This window comes from Balaenoptera acutorostrata, chromosome 20, assembly GCF_949987535.1.
Source record: "Balaenoptera acutorostrata chromosome 20, mBalAcu1.1, whole genome shotgun sequence".
Lineage (NCBI taxonomy): Eukaryota > Metazoa > Chordata > Mammalia > Artiodactyla > Balaenopteridae > Balaenoptera > Balaenoptera acutorostrata.
Window position 1 is genome coordinate 5,012,443 of NC_080083.1, and position 14,951 is coordinate 5,027,393.

The 14,951-nt window shown below is 45.8% G+C and overlaps 1 protein-coding gene across 2 annotated transcripts in view; it reads right to left on the reverse strand.

Annotated features, from left to right (window-relative positions):
* Positions 1-14,951, reverse strand: part of MYOCD (myocardin) — a 91,595-nt gene that overhangs the window by 14,730 nt on the left and 61,914 nt on the right. For both annotated transcript variants that reach the window (XM_007175293.2, XM_007175292.2), the window contains exons 6-9: positions 14,287-14,459; positions 11,203-11,328; positions 5,937-6,181; positions 4,101-4,254 (exon numbers count right to left, since the gene is read on the reverse strand). In XM_007175293.2, the coding sequence (XP_007175355.2) occupies positions 4,101-4,254; positions 5,937-6,181; positions 11,203-11,328; positions 14,287-14,459 (698 nt within the window). The remainder of the gene's footprint in view (positions 1-4,100; positions 4,255-5,936; positions 6,182-11,202; positions 11,329-14,286; positions 14,460-14,951) is intronic.

The window sequence follows — 14,951 nt, forward strand, 5'->3', positions numbered from 1 at the left end:
GCACAGAGTCTTAACCACTGTACCACCAGGGAAGTCCCTCCCTGGCGTTTTAATCATTGATAAAACTTTAAACCATTTATTACGAAAAATTTCAAACATACACAAAAGTAAATAGAAAAGTGTAGTGAACCCACAAACCCATTAACCAGCTTTGACAATTAATCAGCCCACATTTGTTTCATTTATATGCCAATCTTGTTTGATTTATACCCCAAACTACTTCTTCCCCTACATTTCCTGAATTATGTGGAAGCAAATTATATATATATGTATATATATTTTTTTATAATAATAAGTTTATTCAGTCCCATGTAATTAATTCTGGTTCTGTTGATCTTTTTTTTTTTTTTAATTAGTCATCAATTTTATACACATCAGTGTATACATGTCAATCCCAATCGCCCAATTCAGCACACCACCATCCCCACCCCACCGCAGTTTTCCCCCCTTGGTGTCCATATGTCTGTTCTCTACATCTGTGTCTCAACTTCTGCCCTGCAAACCGGCTCATCTGTAAATTATATATTTTAATCTGTAAATATTTTGGTATCTTTGTCTAAAAAGTAAGTACTTAAAAAATATAGATATAAGATCATTATCACACCTAAAAATATGAATAATTATTTCTTAATATCCGTCAAATATTTTCCCAATTTTTTAAACTTCCCATTTACTTTCTCTCTCCTCCCCCGACCCCCCATGCTCTCTGGCTCTGTGACTCTCCAGTTTGTTAGAAGCGGGATACAAAAAAATCCATATACTGTCAAATTACCACTTATAACTTTTCAATGAGAAATCAAACTTTTTTCTCCGTGCTTTTCCCCTTTCACGTCTATGCAGCAAAACACAAGCATTTTTCTGGAAAACATCACCTCCATTGCCTTACCCTTCTGATTACTTTTTCGAGGGTTGCCTTCATTAAGTCCTCTTATTTCTTCCTTTCCCTAAATGCGGTTCCATCATTCACCTCCTTTGTTCCTCTTCTCGCCTTGCTTTCCGCCTTCTCCATCCTTCCCTCCCACTCTTTCCATCTTGTTCTCCTTCTATCTCACTTGCTGCTCTACTTCCAACCCTCCCCATTATGCAAACGATTCCGAGATTTCTGTTCCTATCCCTGACAGCACAGGTGAGCTGAGCGAGGCTGATATACGTCTAACTGATGGAAACTGGCTGGACTTTTTCTCTTGCTTGTCCTGCTGGTACTTGCTTGTGCTCAACTTTTCTAAACGGAATGAACTTGCCAACATACCTTTAAACCATCTCCTCAGTCTACCCTCCCAGTTTCTGCTGCTGCTGTAACTCTCCCAGGTGACACCTCTCCCCATGCACCCAGTAGTCAAGCCCAGTTCAGGTCTCTCCCATCTATCCCCTGCCCGCCCGCTTTCCACTCTCAATTTCTGAAAGTAAAACTTGCCATAAATTAGGAATTGATTTCCCAAAATAAAATCCTTTTTTGTATGATGGTATACAGTTTTCAGTAATGATGCATACAATTGTATTGATATTTTTCCCTAAATGTGTTATTTTAATAAATATCTCATGAATGAAAAAAAAAAAAAAAAAAGAAGGACAATAGCAAAGCCTTTGACATCAGTCACTTGAGTTCAAGCCCCAGTTTTGTCATGTAGAAGCTGGTTAACTTGCATTTCATTTAATCTCTTTAAGATCCTGATTTGTTATGTTTACATTTAAAACTTATCTTGTAGGGCAAAAATTAAAGCAAATCTCAAAGTAAACAAAATTGATAAACTTTTAGCCAGACTCATCAGGAAAAAAAAGGGAGAGGGCTCAAATCAATAAAATTAGAAACGAAAAAGAAGTCAACAGTGGACACCACAGAAATACAAAGGATCCTAAGAGACTACTACAAGCAACTATATGCCAATAAAATGGACAACCTAGAAGAAATGGACAAATTCTTAGAAAGGTACAATCTCCCAAGACTGAACCGGGAAGAAACAGAAAATATGAACAGACCAATCACAAGTACTGAAATTGAAACTGTGATTTAAAAACTCCCAACAAACAAAAGCCCAGGACCAGATGGCTTCACAGGTGAATTCCATCAAACATTTAGAGAAGAGCTAACACCCATCCTTCTGAAACTATTGTGAAAAATTGCAGAGGAAGGAACACTCCCAAACTCATTCTAAAGCAAACCTCTGAAAGACGGCCGACCGATAGTTTATACTCAAAAAATGGTAGTTCCCACTGTCACCACCACCATCTCCTTATACCTCTGCTAATTACTGTAACTATAACCAGCCAGTGATTCTGAGCATGTGCACATCAAGGAAACCACCCCTCGGGGCTCTGATAGGTGGGACATCGTATCTGGACTATGTTTTCTTTGGGGCCAAGACATCTCCAGTCCTGTGTGATCCGAGCTCCCATCCAGAGATAGACGACTTAAAAAAAAAATCTTTGTAGAAGACATATGACATAAAATTTACCATTTAATAATTTCTAAGTGTACAGTTCAGTGGCATTAAGTACCTTCACAATGTTGTGCAAATATCACCACCACCCATCTCCAGAACTTTTTCATCATCTCAAATTGAACCTCTGTACTCCTGAAACACTCACCCTTTATTCCCCTCTCCCCTGGGAACCAACATTCTACTTTCTGCCTCTATGAATTTGAGGACTCCAGGGACCTCACAGAAGTGGATGCACACAATATTTATCCCTCTGTGTCTGGTTTACTTCACTTAGCATCAAGTTTTCCAGGTGAGAGAAGCTACTTTTATCTCTATGGATTGATGATCTGCGGGGGCGTGGAGGGTGAGGGACCACCGCTCTGGAGAGCATCGTCATAAACCTGACATCCTCTTCTAGGTTTATAGCTGCCAAACTGAAACAAACTCGACGAGACCTAAGCGTTTTTATTCCAAGTGTAAGGAATAGAGAAACCTTTGATATCAAAGCCCAAGATACATTTCATTTACCAGTGTTGACACTTGGTGGCCACTGAATTTCCTCTAATTTGAAAGAGTCCCAATCCTACTTTTCCCCCAAAGGAGATAATGACTGAGGGCTGAGCATGGGAAGGAGGATGACCAAGGAGGACGGAGGGCTGGGGAAGGGCCATCAGACTGGCCCAGTGAGGACCACGGGGGCCTTTAGGAATTTAGTGTTTTTGGGAAAAATGATAAGATCCTCTTGGGGGGAAGAGTAATCGGTGGGGTGGAAACCAGGTAAAGAGGTGCAATCACTGAGCTGGAGTAGGCATTGGAGGGAGGTGTGCCCACGCACTGGAGACCAGGAAGGGCCCTGCCTCCATCCTTTTCTGTCCTTCTGTAAATACCGGATGGACGAATCTGCCAATCCTGAGGACTGCTCTGAAACACACCAGGTTCAGCTCAAAGGCCAGCGTCCTTTCAGTGAACTGAGACCCATGAGTGTGACCCAGAGTCAACTGCTAGCACACATATATCATTTAACAGGCTGTTGCTACACTTCAGGGCAGAAGTTCTCAGAATTGGGGATTTCATAATAGAACAGCACCTTGTCTTAAATTATATTATCAACATAGGGTTCCCAACATTTTACCTTGTTAAGTAAGGACTATTCTCCTTATTTAACAGCATCCTGATGGAAGAAAAAGAAATAAAACACCAGAAACACTCAACTTCTATCCACTGCTGCCATCATTTCCCGATGGAAAGGACATTTTGACATTCAAAACATTGAGGGGAAATAAATACTTCAAATAAAGGTTAGTCAGATATATTGAACACAGTTAGATTCATGAAAAGCTCTTGACGTGGCTCTTGTTTTTCTTATTTCAAGAGACTGGTAAAAGTTCATCGCGAAATTGGCCATTGGAAACTTGTATCAATCTCAAAGCCGCCCTCTGCGCTAAGGGCTATCATGTATACGATTCTATGTGACTCTTACAATGACTCATTCATGCAAAGGAGGAAACTGAGATGCAGAAACATTAAGAGACCAGCTTAAGGTTGCACAGCCAGTGGAAGAGCTGAGCTGGGAACCCACAGTCTTCTGTTCTACTGGGTGTCCAACCACAGTGGTTAAAAAAAAAGTATTTGTTAAAAAAAAAAAGAAAGAAAGGAAGAAAATCATGTCAAACCGTATACCTTCAGATCATCTAGGTTGGATGGGAGAGGGCCTGGCTTGAGAGAAGAGACACCAGTTTGTCCAGAAAAACTGTTTTTGGCAGGAGACAAAGGGGTATTGCTCAGTGGTGCTGAAGAAGGGTTTGGATTTCTGACCACCTGCTCATTTGGTTCCCTGAAAAACAAACAGAAAAGAGGCACTTACAATACAATCAAATACAGTCAAATATACATCTGGGGGTATGATACTGTGATTTAGAATAGAAAATATATATTTGGTCTTCATCCTGGTTTCTGGTATAGCTCCTAAAACCCTTGGGATTTCCTAAGTCATGAGAGCACAGAACTGTCTTTTGTTATCCTAATGAGGTGACTCTTGGAAGCCACCTAAGGATGGAGGGTGGTGGCCTGGAGAACCAATCATGTGATTGGAGGGTTGGAACTTTTAGTCCCACTCCCGACCTCTGGGGAGGAGAGAGGGCTGGAGGTTGAACTGATCGGCAATGGCCAATGATCTAATCAACCGTGCCTATGTAATGACGTCTCTATAAAAACCCAAAAGGATGGGGTTTGGGGAGCTTCCGGGTTGGGTAGCACGTGGAGATTTGGGGAGACTGGTGCACCTGGAGGGGCCATAGATGCTATGCCTGCCTCCCATGTACCCTGCCCCAAGCATCTCGTCCATCTGGCTGTTCCCGTGGGGAGTTACGTGCTTTTACAATAAACCGGTTACCTAGTAAGTAAAATGTTTCTCTGAGTTCCGTGAGCCACTCTAGCAAATTAATCGAACCCAAGGAGGGGACTGTTGGAACCTGCCATCTGTAGCCGGTCTGTCAGAAGCACAGGTGACAACTTGGACTTGTGACTGGTGTCCGAAGGGGGAGGGGGCAGTCCTGTGGGACTGAGCCCTCAACCTGCGGGCTCTGACACGATCTCCGGGGAGACAGCATCGGAATTGAGTTGAACTGTAGACCACCCAGCTGGTGTCACAGAGTTGCTTGGCAGCGTGGGGAAAACTGGGTGACCAGAACCCTTAGGGGGTGGCTTGCGTTTAGACTGGATCACACGCTAATTGCCCAGAAGGATCAGGCGTGTAATAATCAATGCATCAGCAATAATAATCAGTGCAATGTAACAAATGTAATAATAAATCAGTAGAAGTGGCAGGGTGAGGAAGAACCGCAGAGTGGGCCAGATGGCAAGTGGCAAGCACCCCTCAAGCTAGTTTGGGGAGACAAGAGGGAGTGGTGGAGACTGTGGCCATGGGAGAGGCCCGTCCATCTGTGATTCAGCAGATGCCCTGTCCTGGGGAGGAAAGAGCATGCGCACGAAGCTTGATCGCGTACCGCACGTGGCGTAATCGCCAGCATGACCCGAGGCTGAACAGAGACAGGTGGGGGAACCTACATCCCAACTCTATGGTTGAGGAGAAAGACCCTTTACAAGGTGACCTAGCTGTGAGATCACACACTGGGCTCAGGAGTCCATCTTTGAGGCTGTCACCCAGTCACTCAGCCCTGAGCCAACTCCTGAAACATAACCGGTATTGGACTGGCTCCCAATTCCAATGTTACATTCCTAGATGGTTCCTCCCCTCCGTTCTGCCATTAATCTAGCGCTAATACTTTCCCCAAAGAGGCCTCTTATCCGGGGCATTGATGTACCTGCTTCCTCCCAGCCTTCTGTCCCTGAAAAAGTGGGCGTGGCTTCTAAAGAGTCACATTCTAAACACACCGGACCAGGATGCGGTGCAGTGCGGGACTCGCTGGGTCCCCAGGGGCTGGCCCGGGGGCCTCGGCCAGAGAAGCCACCGCCAGCGTCTGCCCCCGGGCGCCAGCCTGGGCTTGCCTGACTTACTTGAGCTGAGCTTGGTGGAGCCCGGGGTAGCTGAAGCGGTGCTGTTGCTGTTGGCTGAGGATCTGCAGCTGTAAGAACAGCTGTTGCTGCTGGAGCAGCCGGGCGTAGGCGGAATCCATGGGCGGAGGGGACTTCTCTGCCTTCTGGTCCGGGGGGATGTACTGGTGATATTTGAGCTTCTTCACCTTTGGCTTGGGGTCCTTGGGCTTTTTGTGGCGGTTCTTACTGTCGCTCAAGGACTTGGACTGCAAAGCAGATGGAGAAACGGCATGTGCTTTAGGTGATGGATGGGAATGGCTTGGCATCAGGAATATATCTCTAGGAGGTTTCATGGGATGGATGTTCCTGAACCCCCAACACACAATACAGCAAAGGCAGGATGCACAAAGAAATCCTGGACGTTAAGGTACCTAACGGACAAATCCACTGCAAATGCATCGCAAAGGAAGGACACCCCTGAGGCTGGGAGTCTTGAGTCTTAGAAGTGGCTACAGGAGAATTTCCTTCCCGGAGGAGAGGGAGAGGTAAACTTGTGTTTCACGAGGACACCTTCTTAACCTAAAACCACCTGACGGCCTAACGAAGGAGATATTCTGCTCCTGGGATGGATTCATAAGAAAGCTCTTTCATCTGTATACATGTAATCACCTTTAGTGAAGCCCTTAGTAAGCTGACTTATTAATGACATAAACTCAGATGAAGTTCAGCTTGCCTCTGAAAATCCACAATGTGGATTTTTGTTACCTCAAACGTAAGATCAATTCCCCTTCCCATCAAACACTGATATAAGATCAGGAAGTGACATCCTCTGAACTAAAGATTCTTTATTGACTACGGGAAGGGTTAGTCACCCACTGGGACCTTTCCAGAAGTTACCCATCATGGAGCATGATTTGGGCCCTTGAAAAAAGTTAAGGACACAGGCTCTGAAGTGAAGACACAGTTTTGAACATGGTACAATCATCCAACTTCATGACATCTCAATTACCTCACTTGCAAGTTGGGAAAAACATTCTCTACTTTCGATCTCAGTAATCAGTGGAAGGATGGTGAAACATATTGTTGAAATAATAACAGATTTCAAAGGAGAGTGTGATTATAACCCGCTCCTAAAATCCAAAGGCCTCCATAGATTGGAAAGCAATAGATCCATACTGGAATCGGTTAAAAAACATACATTTCCAAACCCTGACTTTATTACAGAAGATTGAAAGGAACATGGATATGACCATGGAAGAGTCTTGAGGATCTGGGGACAAGTGGGAGGGAAGGTGTGGTACCAGCAGTGTCCAGAAGAGGGGGCTCCTGAATAGCTGGCGGGCATGTTGTGACTGGGCAGCTTCCCCGTTTTAACCACAAAAGTTTTCTCTGACTCAGCGCATCCCTCCACCGAAGCCTTTTTTGTGTTTTCTCAGGGAGGCTTCTTCTTGGAGACCAACGGGCAACGAACTCAAGTATTCCCGTGGGCTGGGGGCTCTCCTCCCTGCTCATTCATTGGTTAGCGCTCCAGGTAACGAATCAGTCTTCTGCACTTGGGAGAGTTTCTGCAGGGCTCCTACAGTCAGCTCTGCCCTGCTTGGCTCTGGCGCAGCCTCCGCTCCCACTCCTCCTAGGACCTGCTTGTCTGGGGGAGCTGCAGCCCTGGGTCTAGCAGTTAAGTCAGGGGCTGAGGCATTTTCTCTACCTGTCGCCTTAACACAGGGACTCCGAACATTTAAAAAGGTACGGAAATTGGACCATTTTCTCTGGATAGTGAGGGGCAAAGGCCGCCGAACCCATGGAACTCCGAATCCCTGCAACTGTACACTTTCATATTTTTGACACCAGAGGATACTAAGGCTGTGGGTTTGCTTTTGTTTTCTTTCTAGAACTGCACGGCCAATAGAAGGGGAGCACCATCATCTTTCTAAAGCAGACCTGGATCCCAAATCCAGTGGTTTAAGACTTGGGCGTGAATGCATAAAACAAGTTAGTGGGCTTCCCTGGTGGTGCAGTGCTTGAGAGTCTGCCTGCCAATGCAGGGGACACGGGTTCGAGCCCTGGTCTGGGAGGATCCCACATGCCGCGGAGCAACTAGGCCCGTGAGCCACAACTACTGAGCCTGCACGTCTGGAGCCTGTGCTCCGCAACAAGAGAGGCCGGGATAGTGAGAGGCCCGTGCACCGCGATTAAGAGTGGCCCCTGCTTGCCACAACTAGAGAAAGCCCTCGCACAGAAACGAAGACCCAACACAGCCAAAAAATTTAAAAAATATATTAAAATAAATAAATAAATTAAAAAAAAAATTAAAAGATATTCTAGGGCACATGTATTTAAAAAAAAATCTTAGGAGAATGCAAAGAGATCATAAGCTATTCTTCTAAAAAAAACAAAAACAAAAACAAGTTAGTGTAAGGCAAGAGGGAACGGTGGGGCCTGCAGCTAGAGAGGGCATGACTTCCTAAAGGCCTTCTGCCTCGAATTCGCACACACACTGCGCCGGGCACGCAGCACGCCCCCCAAGCCACCTGCACTCAGTTTGTCCATCCTGCTCGGCACACTGAAGTCCAAACTCCAGCCTGCAAAGGAGACCATCATCGAGCTGCCTAAACTTGCTGCTCTCCAATGGCTTACCCCTCCCGACTCCTTTCCTTGTCATTTTCTGCCGTCTGTGACTCCCTCCTCTGCTTGCTGTCTGACGGCGGCTCATCCTTCGAGGCTGGCTCAAACTCTGGCTCACCTGGGAAGCCTTTCCTAACCCACAGGGAGGTCTCTCATCTGCATGTCTCATAGGACACTTGAGGCTGCCCCGTAACGGTCACACTGCCGCAGACCCTGCTGAGGGCGGAGGGAGACGGACATCCAGCCCCAGGTCTGCTTCCGAGGCTACTGGCCCTGATGGGGGGCTGTGGCCACCTGGGGAAGGGGACTCTCCTTCTGTATTGCGGTAAAATACAAGGAACATAAAAATCCCCATAGTCACCATTTTCAATTCAGTGGCATTTAGCACATTTACAGTGTGGTGCAACCGTCACTGCTACCCAGTTACAGAACATTTTCATCACCTCGAAAGGTAACTCCATCCCCGTTAAGCAGTCACTCCCCATCCTCCCCTTCCCTTGGAAACCACTAATGTGCTTACTGTCTCTATGGATGTGCCCATTCTGGACACTGCATAAAAATGGAATCAGACACCATGTGGCGCTTTATGTCTGGCTTCTTTCATGCAGCATATTTTCAAGGTTCATTCATGTTGTAGCAAGAATCAATGCTTCATTCCCTTTTCTGGCTGAATAATCTTCCATTGCATGGATATGCCCTGTTTATCCATTCTTCGCTTGATGGACATTTAGGTTAGTTCCAACTTTTGACTATTGGGAATAGAGCTGCAATGAATATTCCCGCATACATTTTTGTTGGAACACCTGTTTTCAATTCTTTTGGGTATGTATCTAGGAGTGGAATTGCTGGGTTACGTGGTCATTCCGTGTTTAATTTACTGAGGAACCACCAAACTGCATTCCACACAGACGCACCATTTTACATCTCCATCAGCAATGCATGAGGGTGCCGATTTCTCCACATCCTCATCAACACTTAATATTTTCCATTTTAAAAATTTTAGTCATTCTAGTTAGTGTGCAGGGGTATTCTGTCGTGGTTTGGAGTTGCGTTTCCCTGACAACGAATGACGTGGAACCCCCTTCTCGTGTGCTTGTTGGGCAATTTGTTTATCTTCGGAGAAATGTCTATTCAAGTCCTTTGGGGCACATTTTTCTTACTTGCTCAAAGCCCCATATGGACTAGTGATGGCTGTGATATCAGACTAGATTGTAGGCTCCTTGAGGGCAGGAATCATGTTTTATTCAACCTGATATGCACTACTTGGAGCCTGCAATGTGAGCCCCGTTCTCTTACAGAGGATTTTACAGTTTCAAAGAGTATTCTTGTGCATTCTCTCAATGGCCTTATGTGAAGCTTACGCAGTCGATAGGGCAGAGCTGTTTTTCCCTAGCTGGGTTGCTTCCTTCTTTGAGAAACCCTCTAGTAGCCTCCTAGCTTAGAGATGATGAATATGCATTCATCAGCTGAGAACCCACAGGCATTGACCAGTCAGAAGAGCTGTTGGCTTTCACGTAAACAGCCAGTCCTGCTGGACCAGGTGGGTATCAACCCTGCTCCTCATTGAAACTGACTGTCCTTCCTCAGGGCAACTATGACACTCCCTTAGTACCAAGAGGCTGAGCGCTTTGCTCATTGCATTAGGCAGAATTGAAACACTTTGGTAGAAATACTGATGCAATTTCTCTTTGCACACAACGTTAGAAATCACTGAATCATCCCCTCCACTTGCAGTGAACAAAATTCGTCAATAGCCACTTATTTTCAACGCCGTTGAGCTGAGTGGATTGTAGGCTGGGTTTAAGCCCCTGCAGTTTGGGGAGCTTTACTGGGAATCAGAAATACCCGCCATCCATTTATAAGATGAAAACCACTTCTGTGTACATGCAGTGGAGGGGGCAGTGGGTGGGCACCGTTACTTTAGCATCGATTCTAACTCAATTTACAACCTTTTCAAAAAATGTTTCTTAAGAATCTTCTCAGCATGAAGCGGTGGCTTTAGAGCTGAGAAAACATGCCCCCAAATCAATCAGAGGTTATTTGGGATAAAACATTACGAAGAAAGTCAAATGACTACCAGGCAGTTAATTGAGGAGAAAGTACTCTGTGAACTATTAGATATAATGCTGAGAAACTTAAACCAAAACTATGTGATCATGCTTGTAGTTATGTGTCTCTTGTGAGTGTAACCCTCTGCTTTGTCTTTACTTCCATAGGGAGACTGGCTTGAATGATATAGGGTTTGCTGCAGGCAAGGCCTTCAGGTTTGCTTTCCTTGCATAAAATCCAGCTGCCCTACACCTGTTTTACGCCACATACAAATCCTGTGTACACTGCAGTCAGCTGTGTCTATCTCTAGGCTGAGCTGATGAAGCCTTTTAAGTCAGGAATAGGCTGGCTGAGCTGTGATCCCAAAGAAGGGCAAACATTGCCCAGCAGGGGTCTTCGTCTGCAGGGAAGACCCCTGCTGGGCAAGAGAATCTTGGTCCATATACACTGATGGCCCATGACTCAACTCCTGTCTTGCGATGTTCCCAGTGGATTGAACACGTCCGTGGGGCCGTGTGACTCTCCCCCTGTTGACAGACCTAACTCAGCACTCCCTGCCCCGAGCTGGCCCTGTGAGCTGAGGGCTCAGACGGGCGTGGAGGCCGGCCCACCGTACCTTGACAGCAGCGTGTACAGGGACCGGGTTGCCCAGGGGGCCAAGCCCCTGCTTCCCTGGGTCTGACTGGTTGCCGGGCTGGGGGGGCGAGTCATTCCTTTCATTTTCTGAGCCAGAAATAAGATCCTAAAAATCCAAAGTTTAGCATTATTAGGATGCAGCAGTAAAAACTGTGTGACGTGGAAATGTTGCGGTAGAGCCTCCCACTCCCACCCCCGAGGTCTGCCGTGTTAATCCTAGCTTCTTATCTCAGGAACATCAGATTCTGTCCTCCAGCGGGAGGAGTCGTGTATATAACTTGTCATCCAGTTGAGGACACTTTTAAGAGAGAAAGCAGGCATGATTAATAATTATTCCGGCAGACAGGTATAGGACTGGCCTGTTCTAGACAAACTGGGACATCTGGTCACCCTGGGTGAGGGTTCCACCTACCTGCGGCTAGGTCTACCTGTTGGAATTGACAGTGGGATTGAAAAAGAGAGGAAGTGGGAGGAGTGGGTGTAGGAACTTTGGGGGAAAGTAGGACAACAAAAAAGTTAGATGAAAAGGGGGTTAGCAGATGGAGGGAAAGTGTGTAGGTATGTGTATGTGTGTGTACACATCTGGGTCTCTGTGTATTTGTGTGCATGTGTGTCTCTGCATGTGTCTGTGTGTATGCCTGTGTAATGTATGTGTGCATATATGTATGTATATGTATCCCTTTGCACGTGTGTCTGTGTCTGTGTATATGTATGTGCATGTGTGTATATGTGTGTGTGTGTGTGTGTGTGTGTGTGTATGTGTGTAGTATCAGGAACACCTTTATGAGAGGCACGTTCCCATACGCAGAGGACTCTGACGTGGACCAAGCGCCCTCTCTCTTTCCCCTACAATCCTGTGCCATGACCTTGAAAACGGGGCAGGGGCTGCTCCACGATCTCCCCGAGCTGCTCAGCCCCTCCCTGAGCCCAGCACCTATCAAAGGTCTGTAGCATCCTTTTCTCTCGGAGCCTGTGCCCTCATCTGTCACGTGAGGTTGCCGGATGAACTGACATAAGATGATTTTTGCATTTTGCCTGGCATTGCTCGGTGTTTGTTCCCTTTTTCCCCCGCTCCGAGGGTTAAAAAGAAAAGAATGCGTCTTCTCCCCAAAGCATCTTTAAATCAGAAGCTGAGGAATTTACTGTCAGAGTAATAAGATACAAATGTTCTGATGTACTGTTTGATGTTATCAAAGAAGTCGGGCTGCAGAGACCAGCTGCGGGATGCAGGGGAAGGAAAAATGCTTTGATTATAAACTCCTGCACAATAAACGTACGGCTCTTTCGGCTCTGCTTTTTCTGTCTCCCGTCTCCCTCCTGTTCCACACTTCCTCCTGGGCAGCCTTGGCTTTGTTCTGATGGAGTGAAGAAGGGCCTGACAACGACCGGTAACAGCACAGTTTCAGGAAACAGGGTCGCGGTAAATAATTCCTGAAACTGTCCCTGATCCCTGCATGCTTTACAGTGTAAAAATGTTTTCAAATACACTATCTAATACGGTTTAAAAAGTACAAACGTCCAGCTATACAATAAGTCCTGGGGGTGTAATGTACAGCATGGTGACCATAGTTAACAATCCTGTATTGTCTCTCTGAAAGTTGCTCAGAGAGTAGATCTTAAAGACAGTAGATCTCATCACAAGAAAGAAAATTTGTAACCATGTGTGGGGATGGGATCCTGGTGATCATTTCACAATACATACAATGATATATTGTATCTATCGTACATATGGTGAAATACACGTGTATTTCACAATACACGTGTATTTCACGATGTACGATACAATATCAAGCAATTATTCTGTACACCTGATATTGTATATATTGTATACATTGTGTATTTCACGATATATACAATATCGATTATGTTGTACACCTGAAACTAATATAATGTTATATGTCAATTATACCTCAATTAAAAAAATTAGAAGTACACACAGATATAAAATATCTATATAATAAAAATAAGATATGAGATATCTCTATATAATTAAAATATATAAAATATGTTAATAAAATATACATCATATATATAAAATATCTGATTTCAAGTCATCGAATAATTCCTTTGAGGCCAAGAGGAGTAAACTCTTCCTGAAGGGTAGGGGCTGAGGTCGAAGGGTTCTCTCCAGAAACAGGATGTGATGGAAGATTGATATCTCGTTGTCCCACGAGTGCAACCCCTCCCCCTCACACTCATCTCCTCTGGGGGCTCTGGGAATACTATCCTGCCAGGCCAAGGAAAGGTCCCATCAAGCCTGGGTGTGGCTTATAGAGGGGGAGCTCCAGGTGTTGGTGGGGGGCCCTGCATGCTCCTGGGGCCACACAGCTACTCAGCCTCACTTCCTTCTCTGTAACATCTAACAGAAAACGCTTGCAGAGTGCCTAGCACTGGCCCTGGTACACAGTGGGTGCTTAATAATGGCAGTAGCTGTTGTTAGCCATCATTATACTGCTCTTTATAAATGTGCTTTTAACAGTATGTGCAATATCCATTTCTCACATCTCAACAATCTGTGGAATTGTCCAGAAAAAGGGGAATGCTATGTTTGGGCTGGGGCTGGAGGTGGCCCTTGCTCCAGGAGTTCGGCAGGTAGACGCCTGCTTAGGGGTAGAACTGGCTCAGGGCTCCGGCTTTGTAGCCAATCAGCGCCTCCTGCTCCCCGCTCCCCAGGGTCCTACAGTGGTAACTCAGTGCCTGGAAAGACCGTGGGCTTTGAAACCAGCCCTGCTGAGGCCCTTTCTCTCCAGGAGACTGTTGGTCGGTCACCTCATCTTGGGGAGCCTCATTTCTACCTTGTCTCTAAAAGTGGAGATAAAAGAGATCTACTCGACAGAGTAGATGCTGAAAACATAAGTCAAAAGGGCACATTTCTGGGGGTTCTCTTTCGGCGTTATCTGGAAGCTTTTGCCCTTACACACAGAACCCTGGACCGAACAGGGTGAGAAGAAGCATCAAGATGACGAGCCATGAGGAGACATCTCTGGGGTCTCTAAGCAAAACAACCTCAGCACTGCTGGTTTCAAGACTGAAGAGGTGACAGGCTGAGATGTGCTTTGTTTACCTGGATTTTCCCCCGAGGACCCGCCAAAGGGGTCTCTGTAGCTTTCACGTCTGGGGGGGATCCTGCTGAGCCCTGGAGGTCTTCACCTCGAGTCTGATCCGGAGAGAGCCCATCGCTGCTGTCCTCCTCAAAGGCAAATGCATCCGCTGATTTGGAGAAACTCACCTGGTTACCTGAGGGAGTGAAAGCCAAGAAGAACTGGGTCAGTGGCAGTGCTTCAGTGTGTCATCCCTATTAGGAGCACTCACCTACCTCCTTAGATGTTTCCAGTTCAAGGTAGGAGTGAAGATATTTAAAATGACTTGCTTTCCCCTCTATTTACTCCATACAGGGGAACTTGTGTTTATAAAAGTGACACATTTGGCAGGGACGAATGAGTGACATATTAAAGGTCTATCATCATTTATTAAACTTCATTTTCAGATTGATCCATTCCTGCACATTTTGTATGTGAGCCCCTATCTTTCTGAAGCTAAATCAGGGAAGATGAAGGAAAGAACAGGGGTCATCGGGTGCAGGAGGAGAAGGGCCCTGTCTCCCTGGGGCTTTACGACCAGAGGTGAAATTGAAATGACAGTGGGCCATTTGCATCGTGTTCAAACATAAAACGAGGCAACCGGCACAAAACATTTCGCAAACTTTGCCATTAAGGAGAAGCCAGGGAG